Here is a 24702-nt window from a genome sequence, read left to right on the forward strand (position 1 = left end):
GTGTGATGGAAATCCATGAAACAAACCCCTGGCGGCTGCAGTCTAAAATACAGCCTACCTAGAATTTTTTTTATCTCTCTCTGTGTGTTTCCTGTTTCATGCGCACTGCATATAGTTTTGACACTCTTTCTCCTCCTCACTTCATGGGCAATGTAAACAACCTTAGCTTGAAGTAAGTTGGGCCATTGTTGTTCAAATGTATAGTGATCACTAGACTGTAACCTCATACCTTGTAAATTCTTCCTGTGAGGGTGTGAAAAGAAAATACCAAAAATAGTGAATCAACTGGAGGATTGCATTACAGTATATGCTGCTTATCATTCCATAGGAACTCTGCTTACGTACATCGAGGTTATATAAGAATACTTACAGAAATAAATAGGCAATAATTGTGTGTATGTGCAATTTCAACACTTTATTTAGCCAAATCTACCACTGTAAGGATCTCAGTGGATTTTTAAAATAAAAGTAGATGAATATATATATGTATAACAGATTTTAGTATTTCCATTAGGTAGGTAGTTTTCACCCATCTATTATATCTTTGTATTTATTATTACTTCCTATATTGAATGTTTATAATTTGCCTTGTCTAATAAAAAAAAAATTAATACAATTGCAGTAAAACATCTTTACTGCTGCTAATTACTACTTACCCAAGTATTTTAATTTTAAAGTGTGGCTGTCAATTTCCTACCCAAAGTTATAAATGCATTTCAGTATTTAAGTAAATCCCTTTGTGTATCTTATAACGAGATTCTACTGTAGCAATAAACTATGTATGTGCTATATATTTTTATCAGTCTTTTTTTCCCTTGCTGATTCTTGCTTCTGATTTGTTCATTTGCTGCCTGATTGCGGGTAGTCACTACAGTCCCGTCCGTTGTTGCAGTGCAACGTCCCAGTGTTATGGGGCGTCACTTGCTGTTGAAACGCTCCCTCTTCTTGAGAAACATTAGGACCCCCATGTTGGCAGCCACACTTCCCCATTTGGACACGTCACTTGCCTGCAACGCACATCGCATCAGTAATTACCAGCACACTACACTTATTGCGAGAATTACTTGCATCAAATTTTGTCGAAACATTTGGTGTACCACAGTCATCATTGCTCATTTGGAAATATAAATCTCTTTAAAGTTTGTGAGCCAAGTTGCACCATTATGCATTGGCTCTGAATCACTTGCTCATAAACTATGAGTCATGTGAGGGGTTGGATGCAAACCATCACCAGTCGAGCCTTCCCTGCACATGAGTGTGATGCCTGAGGTTATGTGTGGTCACTGAGAATCTTAACTTAAAAAACTTTACACTGAAATGCTCTTAAATTTTGGTATATTTTTGTTTCTGTTAAGAACTTTTATTTGTGTGGTGTCTCCTTACATTTAGTGATATAACATTTTGCTGACCAAAAAATATGTATAAGCAGCACATGTTTGCATTCATTTTCACCTGTCTGCGTGCTCCGTCTTGAGTGGCTGGCTTGTTGTTATGACGACACCAATGTGCAAACTGCTCACTTGTTTGCCAGGTAACATTTTTAGTCTTGATTGCCTGCAACAGTTAAGTGAAGATTTCTTATTGTTCGTAAAGCACTTAGCCGAAATTGATTTCCCATTCTTACATAAAGTGTGACCAGAAATTTATTGCAAAATAACCTATAAGATGAATAAAAAGGTATAAATAATATATGTATGTACACTCATATTTCCAAAGTTCTACTTTTGGGCTGTATGTTATGTACCTATGCTTTTGCCACATGCAAATACTGCCATTTGCCTTCAAGGCACATTTAATAGAGAGTTTGTCAGTGCTGCTACCTAGTTGAACAATTATTATTACACTAAAACAGATAAATAAAAAAGACTTAATGACAGGGAAAACTTACTAAATGTAAAATAGTATTCATTGTATAACGGTTCGTTATATACAAAAATAAAAAGATGTTAATCGCCAATTGTAGTTTTTGTTTTATTTTTTCAACGTAGAATGCTACACTGATAAATTCAATCACTTTCAAAATCTTTCTCACTCATTCCACTCGTACATCCGCCTGTCGAGAATTGCTCGCAGCTCTGGGGATGAGGATTAACGAAAAATTACGTAGGTTAAGTCCTTCAGTAACATCTTACTGTAAGTACATGAAATCAGTGCGGCCTCAAACGTGGCTGCACCCAACGAAAATGAATTTCGCCATGAGCCAAAACGCCGACGTCGGTAGCCGCAATTTCTAATAATAAAAAATGTCCAAAAAGTTTCAAAACAACAAATTATTAAACGGCATGGCTCTAACTACCGACGTTACATTTATCTTTCTCAAATACTACATAATTTGCGAGAAGCCACCGAACGCGCCCTCCTGGTGCAGCGATCGACAGACGACTGGTGAGATCATGGCACTGTGTCCTTCACGCAGGGAGGAGAAGTCACATGACCTCACCGACCAATCACACACCCGCTTCATTCACACTACACATCACAAGCCAATAAGAATACACGTCACACCTTGAAAACAGTTTTCTACACACAGAACCAGGGACTTTACATTCTCTCTCTCTCCCACATCGTGAAACAGTAGTTATCACTTAGTTCCCACGACCAGTGGGGAATCCCAGCTTTTGTCTCTGTTACCGGGGAATCACTGTTTCGTTCTCACTCGCACTTACAGGCCTCTTATGCCTCTCTCTAATACATCCCACACCAAATCCATTGTTCTAGAACCTTATGTAAAAGCAATCATAATACAAATTACTTTACAAAATCAAACTTATTTACAAAAACCTGAAAAAGTAGGCCAAAACAGGAAAAAATCCAGTACAACGGCTTTTTTGTGAATAACTACATAAAAAATAATAATGATTTAAAATGTTTGTTAAAATACAAAGTACATTCTTAAAACATACAGCAAGTACAAATATCAACCCTAAAATACATAAAAACAGTAAAATATGCTTAGCGAGACTTTTTTTAAAGAAATATTAACATGCATGAAAACAGTTTAAAAGAAAAATATTTAGCTAGGAGGGCAGGGGTTTGCAAGGTTACAATTGGTCGTAATGACATAGTTTTTGAATTTATTATGAAGGAAATTTTTGAAAGGGGGATTTTAATAAGTTGGTTTTATTGTAATTATTTTTGTTTGTACTTGAAATATATAAATTTCTACTACACTTCACGACGAATGTTATAAAATCGTCAGTTTTGTTGCCGTCTCATTGGTCATGGACAAATTCCTTGTTCAAAACTACAGTACACTTCCGATAATTTGGCACGTTCATGACTTTGCTGGATTATTATAAATTCCAGACTGTTAGACGGTATCTCTCGGGATTGTTGTAGAGCAAATACATTGGTAAGATGATGTTTGGCAGCGCAGATCAATCTAAATCAAATCATCAAGTGTCTACACCCCACCCCCTCAGATTTTTTTTCTTTAGTTTTTTGTATGATTTTTTTTAAAAAATAGTGCTTTTTTAGCCATTTGCAACACAAGGTGAAAGAGTCATTTTTCAGTAGAACTCTAGTTGTGAAGTTATTTTTTAATATTAAGTCATGAAACTTGCAATTCTTACTTGAAATTTCACTAGGATTCTAAAAATGAGTTTGATAATAACATTAGACTCATACGAGGGGGGACCCCAAAAAATCAGACTGAGAGCTCGCTGCCATTTGTAGATGTAGTAGAGAGTTCTCCCACTAGATGGGGTTAGTAGATACCTTCACTAAACAGCTGCCCCAAATGGTGTCAGTTTGTAGGTTAACGTTTGATCGTAGTATTGTTTTTCTCGTAATGTTCTCGTGATTCACGTGTGAAGTCGTTATGGCAGATTTAAAAGAATGAAGAGTGTGATTGAAATTTTGTTTCCTGCTTGAAAAATCAGCAATGGAAACTTACCAAATGCTTCAACAGGCTTTCAAGGAAGATGCTATGAGCCACACACAAATTTGTGAGTGGTTTGGGTGCTTCAAATGTTATGAGATGAGTGTTAAAGACCATGCTCGTTCTGGGCGCCCTTCAATATCTTGAAAAGATGAAAATGTTGAAAAAATCCGCCAAAAAATCTAGGATCGTTGTTTCACGGTCAACAAAATTTCAGAAGAGGCAGGAGTTTGTTGGAGCTCATGCCAGCGGATTTGGACAGGATTTGAAAATGAGACGTGTTGCCGCTAAATTTTTTTCCTTGCCTTCTCAAACAGGATTAGAAAAACATTTGATTGAATTTGAGCCAGGACTTAAAAAAAGAGATAGAAAGTGATCCAAATTTTTTGACCAAAGTCATTACAGTTGATGAGAGTTTGTGTTACGGGTATGACCCAGAAACCAAGCAAGCATCAAGCCAGTGGAAGATTCCCAACTTCCCCAGACCAAAAAAAAAAAGCAAGCCAAGTGAGGTCAATGTTCATAGAATTGTGCACCGGGAATTTGTTCACCCTGGCCAGACTGTTTACCAGCACTTTTATTTGGAAGTTTTAAAACGCTTGCAAGAGAATGTGCAGAGGAAATGCCCGGAACTTTGGTGATCAGGTGACTGGTTCCTTCATCAAGACAACCACCCCCCATCCCCTCCAAGGCACATCCGGCCTTATGAGTGATTTGTCGTTCCCCACCCTCCATACTTGCCAAACCCAGCCCTGTGCGACTTTTTCCTGTTCCCGAGAGTGAAGAAAAAAATTCTAAAAGGGAAGCGTTTTGATGAAGTGAAGGTGGTAAAAACAGCTTTGCAAAGGGCACTGGAGGATATCAAAATTGAAGAGTTCCAAAGGTGCTTCAAAGTGGGAAAAAAATACTTGACAAGTGCATCACATCTAATGAGAGTACTTTTAAGGTGACTGAAAGAAGTTTGTAAAAAGGGTAATAAATTAATTTTTATGACAAAAATTCATTTTTTTTTTTTTGGTTCCTTCCGCCTTATATTAAACCTTGTTATCACTCTTCAAAGTTGGCTCTCCTCAATTAATTTTATCTGTGCAGCCTTTTCCATAAATATTCATTATGTTTTTCTGGCTGATACTATTAGACTGAAAAAGGACCCATTTTAAAGAGGATGAAATTACGAAAATAATATAAAATAAAATTGATGGGTATGTGATGTTATCATACGATAAAAAGGAAAACAAAAGTTATATTGCTGAAAAGTGGCATATTAGCTGTAAATCATTATCAATGCAATAATTAGAATAATTATATTTATTTTATTACTTAAAAGTAACAAATAGCTTGTACATTCAAATAGACTAACAAAACCAATCATAGTTTTAATTTTATATAGGCTACGATTTAGGATTTTTTCATGACATTAAAGTGGAAGATAGCTAGCTTAAGTGTGCTCAAACATATAGGTATTTATAAAGACAGGACTTTTCCTCTCTTTCAACATTTCTGTTTTCTGGCCAAGTAATGAATGTTTACGGAAAAGCTGAATGGATAAAAAAATAATAATTCAGGAGTGCCAACTTTGAAGTGTGAAAACAAGGTTTAATATGAGTCTAATTTTATTTTGAACCTTATTTTTGTAATCCTTGGTGAAATTTCAAGTAAGAATTTTGAGTTTAATAGCTTAATATTAAATAATGTCACAACTAGATTTTTACTGAAAAATGCCTTTTTTAAGATGCAAATAACAGATAGGCTAAATGCACTATTTTTAAAACATTTCAATAAAAAAAACTAAAGTGAATTTAGCAAAAATAAAATAAGCATTGTTATATTTGTCCATAGATTCTGTAAAAAAAATTTTAAAGACAATCTGAGAGGGTGGGGTGCAAAATTTGGTTTTCTCTGGATGTTTTTATTTGGAATGACTTGCACTAATTTTTTAACAGGTAGATAAAATTAACATTTAATCACAAATACAGGTCAAAACTAAATTTTCTGTCAATGACTGCTAAGGTCTGCTGAAGAAACATGAAGTGTGCAAATCGTCACCAAGTGATCCTAAACCATGCCGAATACTACCAAGCCTTGCCAAGCACTTTTGACTAACTCATATGTAAATACTGTTAAAGTGTTTTCGACCTTTGCTAAAAATTATAGGTTTAGCTTAAGTCCATACATTCTTCACTGGTGCCAGATCATTTGACATTCTAGATTATTGGAAGTCTACTTACTGTACTGAAAAATTATGTCTGCATTTAAATAAAAAATATGTATCTAAAACCAACTAATATTTACTATGGAACATTCAATATTGAATAACTATGAAATACACTAGTAGAAACATTTAGTTTCATTGCAAAATGTTTAACAAAATCCAATATAAAAAAATTATCTCTAACTTTTACAGGCATTCAATTTCTTTCACAATTTTTAATTCACACTATCCATAAAATAAATTGTATTGGTAATCAATACTTTACAAGAGAAAGTTTTACTAAAAAAAATACAGCAATAATTAAACTGTTAGTTATGAAAACTTTTCACAACTGCAGTAACATTTGTAATACTGTGTGATTAAGTACTAATTACATTTTTCAAAAAAATGAAACAAAAAACTAAAAAAAAAATAATAAAAAAAATAGAGAAAGACTATGAAAAATATGGAGAAGGCTATAAAAGATGAAATCATGTACATACCAAGAGAGCTATTAATAAAAAAACATTTACTAATTGTCACTGAGTTAAAATATCTTATTTTGAGCAAAGGTATATTGTGCTTTTTGTTCTGGAAATAATAATATGCTGTAACTAAATACATGCATTGCTTATATATTATTTTTATTAAGTTTTTTATAGTTTTAAATTTTTTTAATATTTGTGATTACAGTTGTTACCAAAATAATAGAAGATAGAATGGAATAAAATTTTCAGCTCTCTATGGCTACCATGCTTAAGAATTTTCAAATGCAAGTCTTAAAATTTTTTATAAAAACATAGATGTGATAGGTTTATCTGGCTAAATGTGCTGTTTCTCCAACTTTTTCTGGATGACAACAGTTCATAGTGCATTTTCACCCATACCTTTACTCGCGTTCTGTATAGTCTTGAAAATTGGAAGCTCTTCACGATGCCGAACTGAGAATTTTTTTTTTCCATAGCAACACATGACAGTGTTTTTTTGACTTACATGTGTCACTTGCTGTCGTATGACCTCCTCCGGGTGGTAAGGGTACTCGCGGTCACTGCGGTTGTTTATTCTTATGTTTGCCTCTGGAACCCAGAACTCTAGCAGGGGCACTTTGACCACCTTGCCGCTTGCCTTGCTTGCTTCTACCTTCAAATACGCTATCTTGATTGACTCAGGCCCTTTCTTATCTGCAAAGAAATAATGCACTTCATTTTCAGTTGCAGTTAAATATGGTTGTGTTGTCCGAGGATAAACATGCAGACTCATAGCAAATTGACACACAAATGATCAGTAATATTAATGCAGTGTGCTTCCACTAATAGCATTTAATAACTTTACAACTTTAGTGTGGTTGTTACTGTGCATTTCAATTCCAGCATATAAGAAAAATAATAGACTTTCTGTGCACAAACATCCATTTTTGGACATATCCCAGGGCAGTATGACCTTTGGGACTGTATTGAGCATCTTTGGTTTTGAGAGTTAAGTTTCTTGTAAAGAGTAAAGATTCTTGTCCTGGCCTAACAGATAAACAGGGGTGTGTTTTTTTTTCTAAGTTATTATATGAAAAGTAGCAGTCTGATACAGAACATGTTTCAAGTGCACTAGCAATTAAATATGAAACACTTAAACTGCATTTAAACTCAGTCATACAAATTTTATCTCATTTACAGCCTTAACATGCACCAACTGCATCTGCCATGACAAACTTTGTTTACAATTGTATTGGAAAATAAAGCTGTAAAAAATGTTGGGCTCAAAAAATTTATGTTGCATGGTTTGCATGCTCCTTCTATGGTAAAATCTAGAGGTCTGCAAGTATTCCAAAAGTTTGGATTTTTATTACATAACAATAGCCTAAGTCTATCTAATATAACATTTGCTCCAAAAGCTTGAAAATTTTCTCTATTGTAAGCCATAGACTTACCAGAGTGTTGTGTTTTTGTGCATGTTTCATAAATACTTGTATTGTAAGTAATTATAATACCTAATTTTAAACTATTTGAAACACCCAAATTTCATTAATATTGCTCCTCTTACTTTAGGGGCTTGTGTGGTCAGAGGTTTATTTGTGTTAGTGAGGCGGTATGATAAGTGTGATGCTCGCTGATGCTTCTAGTGCAGTATCACATTTAAGTGCAAGGCTGTGGAATGGCACACAGTCTTTTTGTTGGTCATAGGGCAACTGTGAGATTTAAGTGGTAACCACAACATGATATTACAGAGAAATTAGGATAAAGGTGTATTGCAAGACCCTTGAATGCTTTCAAGAAACTGAAAAGCAAGCATTTTAGCAATTTTCATTCCTCTAAAAATAAATTTAAAAACAAAATCAGGAAATAGTACTACTCATCCACCCTCAGCGTACTATTAAATGGTTTTTGTAGACAGAAACCATTAGGATATCTTGAGCAGCTTTAAAGTCAAGGTTTTTTTTTTCTGAAGCTATGCATACACTATTTGTGCCCAGGTAGGCAGGGCCCTTAAAGGGTTGCACTAAAATTATGTTTTAAACTCTGCTACGCTGAAATATTAATGACATATTATTTTCTTAAATTTTTTGACATGTTCTGAGTATTGAGCCACTGTGGTTGAGTGGTTCAAATCCCTCGCCTCCCACCAAGGTGATCAGGGTTACTTTCACGACGGGCCCAACCCCCGGTTTTCCGCAAGCAGCGGACATTGCAGTGCGCCATTGGGTTTTCTCAGGGTACTCTCATTTCCCCCATTGATGCTCCATTATCATCTCGTCACCCCTTGACCTCTTTTTTTTTTATTACGACATCTGCATTTTGGCACAATCTGGTGGAAAGCTTTCACCCTACTTTCCTCTCACACTTCTGAATTAATTCATACTTCTCCTGGCTTGATTCACACTACTTGTGGCCACACACTCCTCATCCGAGACATTTCATTCCCCTATTGTTACCATCGAGTTTATCCACCTTTCTGTTCTCCTTCTATCCTTAACTTTCCTAGAGTTCTCCCTCCTACTTCTAGACTTCCCTCATTGCCACAGCTCTCCCCACACTGCCACCCTGATAAATACTTGACCCCTCCATCTGCCTTGTCCCTTAGACTCTCTCACCCCATTTCCTCCATTAGCTCTGTTAGGCTATTAAAATACTCTCCTTTTTCATTTTTTATGAGATGTTACACATTAATTTATTAATTCGTGACAACCAGCTATGCCCATGTGGTCATTGAGAAAATCAACATTACAGAAAAACTGCTCCACAATTTGGTGTAATATCGGTGTCAGGCGAATCATTCACATAATTAGATGTTGTTAATTAATAAGGTAGTTTAATTTTTTAATGACATTGGTTCTGACAGCTAAAATTATGTAGCTACCTAGGTATTAGTGCTGATTCATCTACTTAACATTTAGTTATTTTATGTAAGGATCATTACTTATTCTTATAGCCTAAAATTATAGGTGGTTACATGTAAGCCAATTAAAAATATTTACATATATGCATCTTTAAAAATTCCCAATGTATTTTTGTAAAGATGTAAAACGCTGAGATAACCATTCATAAATGAATATTATTACCTGTCTTGCGTGCTCGGAGTCCTATCCCGAAGGTATGGTGGCCGTCATGTTCTATTTCCACAATGTCTCCGGACTCCATGACGTTGCAGAACACTGATGCTTCTGAGTGACACAGCCACTTGGACACAGTCATCGTGGTGAACTTCATGCTGCTGATCTGCTTAGCACTCGCAGACCTCGACATGACTGCAACATAACCTTGCGTTCGTCCCTCCCTAGCGTGATGTAACTTTCAGTTCGTTGGAAGTGATACTTGATGTACTTATCTTGCCTAAATCAGCTGTTGAATGCTCGTGACTCCATTGTGACACCATGAGGTGAGTCAATACACTAGCGTGAGTTCTGACTTGCATTTGTTCACATCCAGCTGATGTGTAATACCCTGCCCCCTCATCCTGGTCGTGTGAATGGAGCTGGGGTCTAGGTCGACGTGCTGTCGCAGGTAGAGGATGACGTGGTCTGTTCGCTGGAGGGTAGGGAGTGCACAGACCAGTGTTGCCTGATGTCCTTGTGGCAGGACAGCTCACACACACGTAGGCGCAAGCGAGGGCTAAACTGCTGAAGGCAAGCGGAGTCCCAAGCAATACTGGGCACTGTGCGTAGTGTGTTTAAAAAAATTTTTCTCATCTTGAATGTGATCGTAATTCACAATGAGTGACGAGAAGTGGTCACAATAGTATAATAAAGGAGTCAATGATGTATCATATCCCAAAATATTACTAAATAAACATCAACTCAGTTTTTTATGTCATTGCATTTGTTACCTTGGTTATTGGTGGTGGTTCATTAATAAAAATATAATGCATTTGCAAAAGAAGACATCTTATTTATTCCTACCCAAACAATATTTTCTGGGTTTATATTTGCTTACATACTTTTTATAAACTATTGCTATAAGATTATGCAAAAAAAAATATGGTTGATATTGTGATACATAAAAATCATAAGACTGTTCTTCAGATATTAATCATACCTGTTTGTACAGAACTGCTGTGATGAAGGTGTTTGGGGGGGGGGGGGGGGGTTGCAAAAGGGCAAATGCCATGGGGCACACGTGCAAGAGGGGTTAGGCAAAGAACTGAAAATAGGTAAATAGATTTATTAGTTAGTTGAGTAGGGTAAATAACATTTTCTGTGCACTTGTGCCCACTCTCAGTCTAATCTCCGTCCGTAAAGTCAGTCTCACGCCGATCAATCACACATTAGCCTGCGCACTGGAGCTCAGCTCGACAGTGGCTCGCTCCTCTGCCTGTCTCTGTCCGCTCACCGCAGTCCTCGACGACTACCTCACCACTCACTCGCACCACGCCACAGTACCGCCCTGGACTGTCACTACTGTCGCCCCGACTCCTACCGAAGAGGCTCTCGAGACTTTCTCTTACGGGTCGCCCTCGCTGGTATCGCTCCAAAGAGACTCTTCCTCAGTAGCTAGGCCTTCAGCCATCACACAGTCGCTCCGATGCTGCCGTGCGGATATCGCCGGTGTCATTCGTTGGTCCACTTCACTCCTCTCCCCTTGTGCTTGGAGTCGGGGTCCTGTTACCCGCGGAGGCCAGGCGTGGGAGAGCCCAGAAGCCGCGTGTAAGTGTCCCTGGTCAGGCGTGGAAACACCCAGACACCACGTTTGACGTCACAAGTGTCCCTGACCCAATGGCGCATGCCTTGCCCATCCCCTAAGGCGACGACCCCAGGATTCTCATTTGACGTCCGGGCAGTCTTTCATCTTTCCAGACTGGCCGGGCTTTTGAGTGACGCGGTGGGTGCATGAAGGTGGGAAGGCTGTGATGATTTATTTGCATTCATTTTGATTGATCAAGTTTCTTAAAACAAAATACCCACTTTTCATCTGAAAACTTGCTTAATGAAAGTTGTGTAATGTGTGAAGCTTGTGGAATGATAGATCCATGGCTGAAAAACTGAGGGGAAAAAATATATATATATATATTTTTTTTTTTTAATGATTTGGGTAGTTTACAAGACCAACAATGTTCCTTGTGAAAGCAGATATTACCTTTTCTTCTTGAAGGCTAGTTAGGTTGGAATGGCAAAATATTGATAATGAACTTAATATAAGTGACTGGATAAGGAATCTAAACTCATATCGCCACCCCCCCCCCCCCCCCCCGCCACCCCTTCTTCTCTGTTCCAAATCAGATGTGATTCCAGCAAGTTACCACTACGCCGTCACTTCATTGGGTTTCTGTGAGGAAAATTTTGGAAACTTTGCAAAATGTTTATTTTTAGAATGTATCTTGTGTATTCGAACACCCAGAATTGGGCACCATATGTCAATTTTTTTTTTATCTTATCATTGTATTTCAAGAAATTAAAAGTGTTGTCTACTCAGCAGCACATTATGTCCAGTTCAACGTAAGGCCATCAACGTAAAATTGGTTGGTGTCTCCTATTACATTTCCTTTGTGTGAAGATAAAGTAATGTCTTTAAGAATAAAATATGCTTAAGGATTTATAGCCTGTGTTTGAAAGTGGGTAATCAGTATTCATTTTGAGTATATAGAAAGATCAATGCCGTTAATTATATTTCAATGCTCTGTGAATATTTACTTTTTCTTCACCTCTTACATATTAGCTTGTTGATAAAATAATTGCATGATTTTTAGGTGTTCATCGGAAATGTGCGTCTTTTTCGATTCGGCCTTCAACAAAAATAAATATATATAATGTATTATCCTGTTACCTTCTATCACCATTAGACATTTTTGAAACAGTTTTAAATAATAATTGTTTAATTTAACTTACTCTTGTTTTTCCACTGTTCATGTAGGTATCAAATTTGATAGCATCATCTTGCTTTTGATACTATCAGGTTCTTAATTACTGAAGAGTGTTTTGAACGTGTTAACCCTTTCGTTACTATTAGGTGCTACTTAAGCATTTTCAAAGAAAACGAAATGCCCCGTAAACATGCCGTAAATTGAACACCAAACTCACTTAAATTGTTTAAACCTACTACAATAAGTACAGAAATTTTGCAGATTAATTTGGTTACAAGCTAGAATGAAAATCTTCTTACTCTTCCACCATAATGATTGTATTGCAGTTGTTTGGACACTCCGCTCTGCAGGGGCAATGCCCAGCTAAGCAAGAAGTAAGCGAATAGGGTAGTACCAATTACCGTAACGCAGTGAATAAAATCAGAGGGGTGAATAGGATCAGAAGTTGGTATTTTTATATTTTGAAACATAATATATCACAAAATAATTATACATAGAAATATGTATTAGAATTATCTTTAGAACTATTATAACAATGTAAAAATATTTCTGCTATATTACGTGTTACAATTTGTGATCCAATTCACCCCTCTGATCCTATTCACCCTGTTTTACGGTAACTATAATTAAAGTTCTCACTAAAAAATGAGCCAAATAAAAGCAAATGTTGTTAGAGCAAACATAAGGCTTTGAATTTTAGCCTGATGCCAAATGAATTTGCCAAAATTCCAGGTTTGCACGTACTACACAAATAAAAAACAATATTCTCAAGATTAGTTGTTTTAAAAAACATGATGTGACCACTCATGGAACCCTTTGTGCATTAACCATTGTTAAAATTGGTCTTGGTTAGCGCTAATACACTCCATTCTGCCAAGTAATAGTTTTTAAAATATTGTTATTGCTTTATTTTATTCAATTTTGTTTTCTTGTGCAGCTATGCATCACACGGTTTAGCCTTTTATCATTTCATAATGTCAAGCTACCATCTAAACCCATGGTAGATAAGAGCCAATGTTTACTGCAGTAGCTCCAATGTGACGTAGGTGTGCAGAATGTCAGAAGGAGATAAATGTGACAGAGGATCGGACAGGCATGTTTACTGAGGCCATGGCCAAACTCTCTTGCTGCATCTACGGTTGGCCACAATGTAGAGGTCAGTGACAGCCAGAGAAGGGGCAGACGTCATTCCTTAGAGTTGGCCTTGAACACGTGTGTTTGGTGTCAACATGAAAGAAAAGCTTTGAGGGGTGAGGGGGAGAGGAAAGGTGTGAGGGGCGGCAGAAAAATGACCTGGCCATATGCGTTAGATTGCAGCGCCATCCTACAGAGAACGTCTCCACTTTTTTCTTCTTTTTTGCCCAATGTTTCTGTAAATGACCCACAGATGTGTTAGCATCGGAAATTAATTGCAGTGGGCGAAGGCCTAATAAGTCTTAAGGACCTTGCCTACCAGGCCTCAAACGGTGTGCGAAACTTCAGAAGAACCCACACTATTTAAAAACTGCTCAGTATTTAAAATGACTCCATTTACAAATATCATTTAAGAAAATGCTGATTATGCAATATTAGTTTGGTTTAAGAATTTAATTTTTATACTTAATTTTTTGGAGATTAAAAGTAGCTAAAATTGGTGTTGCCAGATCATTGTTTGGGTTATGTAATGGTTGATACAGATTCTAGAGTCATCTCTAAAAGAGTCACGATTGCCTAATACGTGACGGATACACTGCTTGTCAGTTCAGAACTTTGTGCACCGTCTGTTAGGATGTCACCTATTAATTTATAGAGATAGTGCTACAAAATATCATTAACCAAATTGAATTAAAAATAACTTCAGTTTTCTTGGAAGGAAGATATTTATTTTTACAAAGTTGTGTATTGTTGTATTACTGAGGTTCAGCAAATTAAATTTTTTTTTTTGAAAACTTAAGGAATTTTGGAGGTTAAGAAAAAGTTAAGGAACTATGAGGACTATGAGGAAATTTGGTGAAAACTAAGGAAATTGTAATTGATGCAGACTGACAAGTTGTTTTCAAGACATGGACATTGTGTTTCAGTAACTTGAAAACTTGTGTTTTATTGGGTAAATATGATAAACATGCCGGCCTCTTCTCTTTAGTATTTCATTTGGTGGTGCATATTGGGACATTCAGGCTTCCGCCATTAATATAATGCTTTTCATACATAAGATATCTCAAAGATAGCTTTGGAGAATGTCAACATTTATCATTATAGACACTTAAAGTTTAAAAGACATACTTATGACATTTAGTTCCAAACAGTTCAACATGTAGAGTTGAGTTATGGGTACTTTGACCATACCTATAGTTTTCATAAAGATTAAATATAGCTGTCATATTTAAGTGTTTTAGACTGCAACTTTGTTAAGATAATGTAATCTGCTAATTGTTGTGAAATATAATGGACTTAATGGCCAGAAAATTTTGCACTGCATTGATAACATTATAAAGTATTATCATTGTGTGTAATAATTTAACTAGCAATACTAATTCAGATTTGGTAATCGTATTTTTTGTTGGTACTACAATTTCTCATGGCGTTTAAATTCACTGCAGTTCCAGGATAGTTAGAATTTGGATGCTTGTGTAGTGTATTAAAATCATAATTCCTATCTTGAAGAAAAGACCTAATCAATTTATTTTATTTTGTTTGGCATATGCTTAAGGTAGAACCCAACCTAGGAATTCAAAAACCACTGCAGGATTTTGCAACACATTAAAGTTGACTAATTGTGAGGTAAATATTGGCTGTGATTTTTATTGGTGGCCTTATTAAAATGATTTTTGACTGCATCATTATTTTAGATTTAAAAAAAAATTTGGTCACACAATAATGTTTTTTTAGTTTTACCAATCCTTTTTGTGATTCCAAAATGTGCAGAATGTGATATCATAGTGTTAATAGAATTGTTAGTTTATTTGTTGGAATTATTTCTGTTGCATCTGTAAAACAGTCTTAATTTTTAAATTACATTTACTCTGTGTTAACGTGTTTCTTTGGCCAGTAAATCTCACTCTTCCGTCATTATATTATAATATGCTAATATAATTAATTTAAACCATAAACAAGTACATATTTTTATTTTGGTAGTTTAATATGTGTAGTTAATTCATGAGAATTTACTGTATATATGTGTGTGAATGAAGGGTATGAATGTAAAAGTGATAACATAGAATCTAAGAAGGACCTTATTATTTGAACAAATTGTATTTATTTACACTCTTACTCTAACATTAGTCAGGGAGGAAAGAGGGAAAGGGAAACAAAATGCACTTTTTTTACAGTTAAAATTTTAATTTTTTGAAGTTATACTTCTTTAGGCGCGTTATGAAAAAATGATGAGAGTGAAATTTTAAGATGCACACGCATCACTGTAACACAAAATTAACAGGTTGAAGCTGCCCGCTAAACCGCTCATTATAAGTCTCGAAAAAAAGCTACCAACAAAATAGAAATAGAACCTCTATTAGTCGTGCATGTTGGCACGCTCGTCGCCTCTGATCACTGTTTTCATATTTATAATATTTATCCACATGTTTCTAGTTTCTAAATTCACAACACATGTTTTAGTTTCATACAAGTGTGAATTATATATGTGCTAATAAATTATATTCAGTAGTGTTTTAAATTGATTATTTTGATTAATATTATTTACTATTTGTAAATGTTTGTAAAAAAAATTGTGGTTATATACTTTTTCAAGTGCTCCAATATAATTGAGGTTAACTATCCATATGTATTATTTATTGGTATAAATTAAAATATTATTATTTAATATAATTAATACTAAATAGTATTAAATTATTAATGTTAAATATTTATTATTGGTTATTTAATACTTACATAATAAAGAAATAAATTTAATAAAACATTTAATAAAAATTTTAATCGAACATCAAATTAAAATATTAATTTTTAATATTTATTATTATGGGTATTACGTAACGCAATTTGGGGGGAGGTTGTCCTTGTAAAATGTTACGATGTGTTACAAGGGTGGGAGGGGGGTTCAAACAACGTGTTACATAATATTTTTTTTTTTAAATAAAAAACTAGGCAATTAAAATTTCCCAAGTTTGCAAACATTTTCGTTTATGTTTTACGGAGAATTTCTCGTTTATATTGTATGTCATTTTTTTATTAAATAACAATATAAATAAATTAAATAAACAATATACGCATGTATTGCGAGTTAGAAATTGCTTCTTTAATTTATTATTACCGCAAACAAGATTTAAACAATAACAAAGGTATTTTAGCGACTTTCCGGGGTACTTTGCGCAACATAATTATGAAAGTAAAAATGGTCACTTGGGTGTTACGTAACTTTTAAGGAGGGGGAGGGGGTACAGAAAAATGTTACTGCGCGTTACATGGGGGGGGGGGGGAGGGTCAAAAATCTTCAAAAATTGCGTTACGTTATACTTGAACGCTCCCTAAATTGAATAAATAATAAATATTTATAAAAATAAATGAACAAATTTAATGAAAACTTTTTGATAAAAATGAAAAGTGTTTATTAAGAAAATAATAAATATTTAAAAAATGAATTAAATTAAATTAAATTTTTGAATTTATTATTAAATTTATTTATTTTCTTTTAAAATATTAAATAATCAATAATAAATATTTAAAATTAAGAATCTTATAATATTTAGTACAAATTATATCATATATATTTATTATTCTCCAAATGTTATTTATTTAATTTTTCCAATTTAAACTGAACTTTATTGACTGTGTTGACTATCTTTTTCCAGCCCTTTTATTATTGTATTGTAATTAATTATTTGCATGCAATTAAAAGCTATTTTTTAATGATGCCAAAGAAGTATAACTTCTCACGTGCGTACATAAGTACACGCACCCATTTTTTTTGTAATGTAGTAATTAACAAGTATAGTTTACAAATTTTAGCAATTTTATTGTGTTATAGTGGCAAATTCTTGGGCAGACTTTATGTGCTTTGAGTTTTTCAAGGTTCTATGGAACAAGTTTTTTTTTGTTTAGGGTTTTATGTTGTACTGTTATTACCAGTGGCTTGAGGTGATGGGACCTCCAATATTATAACATGGTAGCTGCATGTCCTTGAATCCTTGAAAGTGGGAATTGTCCTTAGAAAAGCTGGAAATGTGCTTGAATTTTGTCATGCATCCTGGAATTTTTATTGTTTCGTGAAGTTATTTGTGAATAAATATGATGTTCAATTAACGTTTTGGCCTGAGGCAAGTCACCATAATGAGCAATAATCGAGATATTGATACGCGAGTGATGTGCGTTTCTTTGGTTTAGTATCAATACATATATCTGTCTGCATATCACTGTGTTCACAACTGTTGCTTTTAAAACATTGTTGGCGGTTAGAATTATGATATTGGTTTTTGCTTATATTTATGCTTGAATTATTATATCGAAAACACTATTTTGGTCCTCGAAATCTGTGAAATGCCCTTGGATTCATAAATAATATATTTGTGGAACCATGTCTAAGTGGGCTCCGAACCACTTGGGCACCCACTCAGTGCTCATAGGTTTGAGTCGTGCCGGGACTTTGGTAACCCTCGCCGCATGAGCTTGACGTGTTAGCGAACAGTCACTGAGGAACCTGCAGTATCAGATGTGTCTCTGTGCTTGCCTGAACACTTTTGCGAATTATTACTTACAGTTTTCTTTTTATCAAGATGGGATTAAAATGTGACAATACCGATCTTAGCATGTTTTTCACTTGGATACAATAGGAGCCAGACTTGGTTAAAGTTAATTTTTGGGCAGTTGTTGACATGAATGACTGTTGGGCATTTTTAAAAAAATATTCATGTTAGCTGGAATACTCTGTATTTGTGACCACATTTCCATATTCATTTCATCATGTGAATGATTAGTATTCTTTGTGTGTGTAATGTTTTAATGTTTAAATTTCATTCATGGTTTTATGATTTTTAATAGTCTTGGTTGGTAGATACTGAATGTAGAATTCAGTTAAAATTTGTTCTGTGTATATGCAATATTCTAAAGGTTTTTGTATTTTTTTGGAAAGATATGATGAAATCCAAATGATTATTTGCAATCTAAAGTGAATAGTTTTTTTTTTAGTGTCAGTTTGTGTTTGACGTCTGTTTTACCTGGCTTGGTGGCACTGGTGGGTCCTTGCAAAGACCCCATACTTGCGAAGTGGGCCTTCATGGCACGTAGCTGTGCTCTGTCACTCGACGCTCGCTTGACTGAACCACGTGCTAATTGTCAGACAGCTTCCTCCTTTCCCCCCTCCTTTACCTCCCCCCTTCCTTGCTCTTGTTATCTTGATGTGCCCCTCCATTGCTGGCGGCCAAGTTCAAATAATGTTGTGATTGCTTTGTTTTCCTGATAGCTGAACATGATAACAGGTGCCGACAGAAACCTTGCAATACTTTCTTTATTGCTCTGTTCCTGTTCCAACACTTGCACAATAGCTTGCTAACTTATACACATTTGCTTTTAAATAATTTTTAGTCACCATGGCATATTGCTGTCACGTATAAATCCCATTCTTAGCGGGAAGATGAAACACAGAGAGAGTTTAACGTAACTGCAACTCAGTTTACCATTCCTATTAGTGCTACACGCTCACTGGCTATAATTGTTACGTAAATAAACGTGTGTCATTGTGCCAAGGTCAGGAGAGTGTTTCTTGTGAGTAACTGACATGCATTATACGAGTGTACAGTACATGACAAAATGTAAAACATTGTTATAGTAATAGTGATTCAATTAACTTTCATTTTTATATATTTTCAAAGGAGCTTAGGATTTGCAAACAATTGTCAGAATTTGGTTTCAGTACTTTTTAATAATATACAGAAATCTTGGAACTACAGATAAAATTATTAAGGCTCTGTCTCACATGCAAAGTTGGTTAATTTTCTTCTCATTTCTTATATTTTAGAGCTTTTCAATTAAATTTATTCATATACCTCTCTTGCCTTTGATGTTTCGTTTGAAATTTTCTTAAAAGATGTTTACTAAATATTATCTGATAGCAGTAAAAAGTCATGCAAGGGTTCATAATTATGAACAGTTTCATGACCTTATATTTTATTTATTTTATGTATATATTTAATATTGTAAGATGCACATTAACACTCCTTAGGGAGATTGCAAGGATTGTGTACCATAAAAAAAAAATGGTACAGAGGGTACAGAGAACAAATACAACAGAAACATAAACAACAACATAGACATACACCATCATTAAAATGAAAAAAAAAAGTTTAAATATTAATGACAATAAAAGTTAAGAGTCTAGTACTACAACAAGCATGAATGTTGTTTAAATAATTATTGTTTATAGTTAACAATATTTTTCCAATATTTCCTGTTTATTATAATTAGTTTTTAGTTTGAATAGGTTGTCATTCACTCTGTTCAAGGTACTTAAAGTGTATGATAGATGGCTGTGGAATTGAGGAACTCTTAAGCCTACGTTATCTTGTATATACTAGCAACTAATTCTTAAATCAAAACAATTTTTAAATATTTCTTGAAAATAGTAATAGTGTTTAGTAAATATCTGGTAAGATAATTTATGCCTTATGACGGGAGCAGATGTGGGTTCCCGAAACTCTGCAGCTGTTTTGTCATAGGAAGTCTACTGTATTCCTTTGTGCTGTCGTCATTGTGTTATCCAGAATATCTGTTTAGGTTATTCGCTGGGTTCATCTGTGCTTTGCTGTGTTGTCCAGAAAATTGGTTAAGTATCATTGTTGAGTTTTGTCTGTTTGTCACTGTCTTTTCTAAGGTTTTTAGTCTATATTTACTTGTCTTGTTGCAACTGTCTCATCATTGTTAGCCCACTGTGTTCATCTGTGCTGCAATATTTTCTTGGCTAAATCCCATTCATAAAATTCTCTAATAACTGTTTACTGTAGCAAGCAATGCCCAAAAAGGGAACTGAAATTTAGCCTGGCACCACGAAAATGGTGTTTTATAGCCTTTATTCAAGTAGGTTTTGTTATGGACCAAGGTGGCTGTGGTAAGACAAAGAACTCACTTTCCAGAGATCCTTGGTTCGAATATCAGTCCAGCCATCTTGATACTGTTTTTCCGTGGCTTCCCTTAATCACTCCTGGCAAATGCTGGGATTGTTCCTTACTGGCTGATTCCTTCTCCAATGCCCCTGGTTTGTGTAGTTGTGTGTTAACCCCCTTTGCTGCCGATGAGACAAACGCAAGTGTGAAAAAGGAGATTTAATTGTGGATAAACTCTTTTAAAAAAGAACAAGCTAAAAAAAAGGCTTGAAATGTAAAGCTGTTTGGTTGTCACTAGAAGTGTATTGTTAGTAGTTTGTGTATAGCAAGTAGTTTGCAGTTTATTTTTTTTAAATGTGTGTTTCTACCCTTTATCATTTCACAGAAGCCCAACTAGCAGTCAGTAAGCCTGCACAGGCCAATAAATGATACAGTATTAATTGTTTGCAGGTGGTTTCAAGGCGGCAGGACCTGAAGCTGATAGTGACCTCTGCAACGATGGACGCCACTAAATTCTCCACGTTTTTTGGAAATGTCCCAACGTTCACCATCCCGGGCCGCACGTTTCCCGTCGAGGTGCTGTTCAGCAAGAATCCTGTCGAGGACTACGTTGATTCTGCAGTCAAACAGGCCCTGCAGGTACATCTGCAGCCCACGGAAGGTACCATCCCTTTTGTTTGAATTTATATTTTATTTTGTCGTCGTTTTGCTGATGTTAATAATATATTGTGGTTGCACGTTTATGCACAAAGGCTTAAGGAAACGAGACCTCCATGACTATATTGGATACCAAACCACTTGGGTGCTTACATCTTTGAGTCATTCTGGGTGTTTGGGATTAAACACACTACGCTTGCTACATGAGTACAGACTGTGAGCGATAACGGCCACCCAGAACGCAAAAATATTAATGTACGGAAATCTTGTGGTGAAATGATAATAATCGTCTTTTTAATTATTAAATTCTTATTTTTAATTGATGTAAATTATAGTGCATGTATTTTATATTTAAACAAATATTACTCAGAATACTATCATCAAAATAGTTTACTGGGCCAACAGCAAACTTATTACGTAAGATACATAATCTTGGATGAGTATGTCCGGCTCACATTTGTCACATGAAATGTTGCATGTAATATTGGAATTCGATGGTGGTGTTGCAGGTGATATACTGATATTCATGCCCGGTCAGGAAGATATCGAAGTGACTTGTGAAGTGCTGGCCGAGAGACTGACAGAAATAGAAAACGCGCCACAGCTGTCTATTTTGCCGATATACTCGCAGTTGCCATCCGACCTGCAGGCAAAGATATTCCAGCGATCTCCAGACGGGCTGCGCAAGTGTGTGGTCGCCACCAACATCGCCGAGACGTCACTCACAGGTAACGTGACTGCTAAATATTCAGGTACAGGTGACTAGAATATTTTTAAGAGGTAATGATTTTCAGTATTACAGTGTGTTAGCTGATTATGTATTTCAAGTCATGATGCCCTACTCAGAGTTGTAATTTAATTTGTAGATGTTTTTAGGGGTATTTAATAGGGTCGTCCAGGAAGCTATGTAGGTCCTTTTTTACAGGTTTTAAATCTAGTGACAAATGTTTTGATGTATGTATAAAAAGGCTTTGCTCTAATTATTTTATATAATTAATGTGTTAATATGGTAATTTCTTCTAGCAGTTGGTTACTTTTCCAGAACATGGACTTTTTTTTTGTTAAAAAAAAGATGCGTGACGCCATGGCGCTGGAATGATAGACAATATTTATCGCATTCTGTGTTAGAGAGAGACAGAGATGTTCGTCAGGACTGTGAGAACGCTCTCTGATAGGGTAATCACATAAAATTAGTTTTAAGAAAAGTCTTTGTAGCTAATAGGAAGGTGTTTTTACTGGGAAAGTCTCCAGCTATGTGACACCACACCACACCACACCACACCACACCACACCACACCATCTTTAAAATTGTGCTCTTCATCATGCATCACTGATATTCTTAGTTGATGCATGCACTCTAACTTGGTTCACTGGCCAAAGGAAAGCAAATAAATGAAGATAGATCTTGCTGTATTCCTTTAAGTGCCAGGTTTTTCCTCTATTATGTGTAAGTTACTCTTGCACAGAATAGAGTGCTGCATGGGTGAAAATCTGTATAATGCCCAGGGGGGGCCCTCATTATAACTTTTGTCATTCCCATTTCACAGCTATGATTTTGCAAGCCTAAGCTGGCCCACACAGTGAGGGGCTTTAAAATTCTAAGTCCTCACCCCCCCCCCCCCCCCCCCCTCCCCTGGTAGAATTCACGGCCGTGGAGTAGTGTAATGAGCACAGCTTGTATAGAGCAGCTGTAACTTGGCAGTTAGTGGACAAGAAGCCCACGAGAGTTAAGGTCGGAAAGTGGTACTCACAAAGTAATGTTGTATGTGCAGGCAAGATGACTAAGTGATGCCCCAGGTGTATCTGTGTCAAGACATACTTTAAAAAAATAACAGTCAGTGTAAATTAATGGAATGATAGTAAAAGGAAAAGCCTAATGTTTGTCAGAAAACCTTGCAAAGGCTGGAATGGAGTTGGTCCAGTTGAAAAATTAAAACTCTATGTGGTAAGTGGAAACATTTTAGTTTTGAATGGTCTTACAGACCTGCCAACTCTCAAGATTTTGGTGTGAGGCTCACGATTTTAAGGTCCATCTCACGCCCTCACGCCAAAATAGTGTTTCCTCACGATTTTTTGGGGCCCCAAGATTTTGTTTGTAAAAGTTACAAAACAAGTTTTACGAAAGCTTACAGTAACGAGTTTCCATCAATACTTGAGTCATGTAAAGGAAGCAATTTTGCGTTTTGTAGTGTGTGCCGTGCTGATTTTTCTATCTCGCATAGTGGAAGAGGAGATATTGTGAAACATGTCGCTACAAAAAAACACAACAAACACGTGAAGTGTATTGCTACCAATAAAAAAATTAATTTTGCTGTGAACAGTGATAATAGTGTTACACGAGCAGAATGTTATTTTACATCTTTTTTAGTTGCAGCCCTGCATGATCACTACACGACAGCGCTAAATTATGTTAACTAAATTAAATCTGCAACCTATAATTTGTTGAAATAAATTTTGAAGCACATACCATGTAACATATGTACAGGTATGTCACTTAAATTTAAAGATTCTCATTTGTTGTTTTTTATATCTAGCCTGTATTTATGGGCCTGAAAATTTTTATGGAGGACCTCATGATTTTTTAAATTTGAATGTTGGCAGGTCTGGTCTTATCAACGGTATGAACAAGCATGAATTTCTTGCAAACAAATTAATTAAACAGCAACTAATAAAAAAGAAGCAGCTAGAAGCAGTGTGAGAGCCACAGTACTTTCAAGTATGTCATTGATTTGAGTCAGATAAGCCTTAAATTGTTTACTTAAAGTTGTTTTGCGAAAATTGTTTACTGATATGAAGATGACTTCAGGAAATATAGAACGAGCGAAAATATTTTTTGAGGAAGTAGGGGTTCGCTTTCAGTAAAGGTATTTTTATTCTGCATAAATGACAACCAGGATCCACCCCGCTGTGCGTCCTTTTTAATTTGTGTAGGTGTGTTAGTACCTTTTTTTTTTAATAAGTTTGGTTGGATTTTGATTGGATTTTTCCCACAAATACTTGGGAAGCATGAATGACGCTACACGTTGTTTGTGCGTGGTGTGTTGCGCAGTGGACGGAATAATGTACGTGGTGGACTCGGGCTACTGCAAGATGAAGGTGTACAACCCTCGTATCGGCATGGACGCCCTGCAGATCTACCCCATCAGCCAGGCCAATGCCAACCAACGCTCGGGGAGGGCGGGTCGCACCGGCCCAGGACAGTGCTACAGGTCTGCGCCCCTCCGCATCTGATGAGTGACGCGTCTGTGGTGGCAGTACATACAGTCTCGTGTTTAAAAATACATATTGCCAGATACTACTACTTTTTTTTAAAATACATATGTTATTCTAAGCAGGGTATGGGAACATAATAGTTCCTGGTATCGCTGTCACATGCTCCCGGCCGAGCATATAAGGAAACTGCGACGGCGCAACAACAGGGGGGGGGGGGGGGGGGCAAGGGTATTTTGCCTCCCCTCTGAAACCTTGAAGTGGGGGCAAACGGGGCAAAGAAAGTGCTGTGTAATCAATTTTTAGATAATAAAACTGCTTAAATAGCACCATTTTCCACCTTGAAATACAAATTTTCCCGGGGGAGGACCCCTGAGCCCCCCACTTCAATAGGGGGGATCGATGATTCTTTATAAAAAGGTATATTGCCCTCCTTTGGAAATTTAGCTGTT

General features: G+C 35.9%; 2 protein-coding genes across 2 annotated transcripts in view; one reads left to right on the plus strand and one right to left on the minus strand.

Annotated features, from left to right (window-relative positions):
• LOC134530341 (pre-mRNA-splicing factor ATP-dependent RNA helicase PRP16) overlaps positions 1-24702 on the plus strand; it is an 80600-nt gene that overhangs the window by 41366 nt on the left and 14532 nt on the right. Inside the window, exons 12-14 of the mRNA XM_063365084.1 lie at positions 20834-21044; positions 21550-21768; positions 24090-24249. Coding sequence (XP_063221154.1) covers positions 20834-21044; positions 21550-21768; positions 24090-24249 — 590 coding nt within the window. The remainder of the gene's footprint in view (positions 1-20833; positions 21045-21549; positions 21769-24089; positions 24250-24702) is intronic.
• LOC134530342 (uncharacterized) lies at positions 390-18621 on the minus strand. Its single transcript, XM_063365085.1, has 5 exons — positions 18503-18621; positions 9622-9807; positions 7065-7252; positions 1453-1554; positions 390-1007 (listed from the first exon to the last, which is right to left on the minus strand). The coding sequence occupies exons 1-5, from the start codon at positions 18561-18563 to the stop codon at positions 918-920; spliced, it is 627 nt and encodes a 208-aa protein (XP_063221155.1). The 5' UTR covers positions 18564-18621; the 3' UTR covers positions 390-917.

The sequence above is a fragment of the Bacillus rossius genome, chromosome 3, assembly GCF_032445375.1.
Source record: "Bacillus rossius redtenbacheri isolate Brsri chromosome 3, Brsri_v3, whole genome shotgun sequence".
Taxonomy (NCBI): Eukaryota; Metazoa; Arthropoda; class Insecta; order Phasmatodea; family Bacillidae; genus Bacillus; species Bacillus rossius.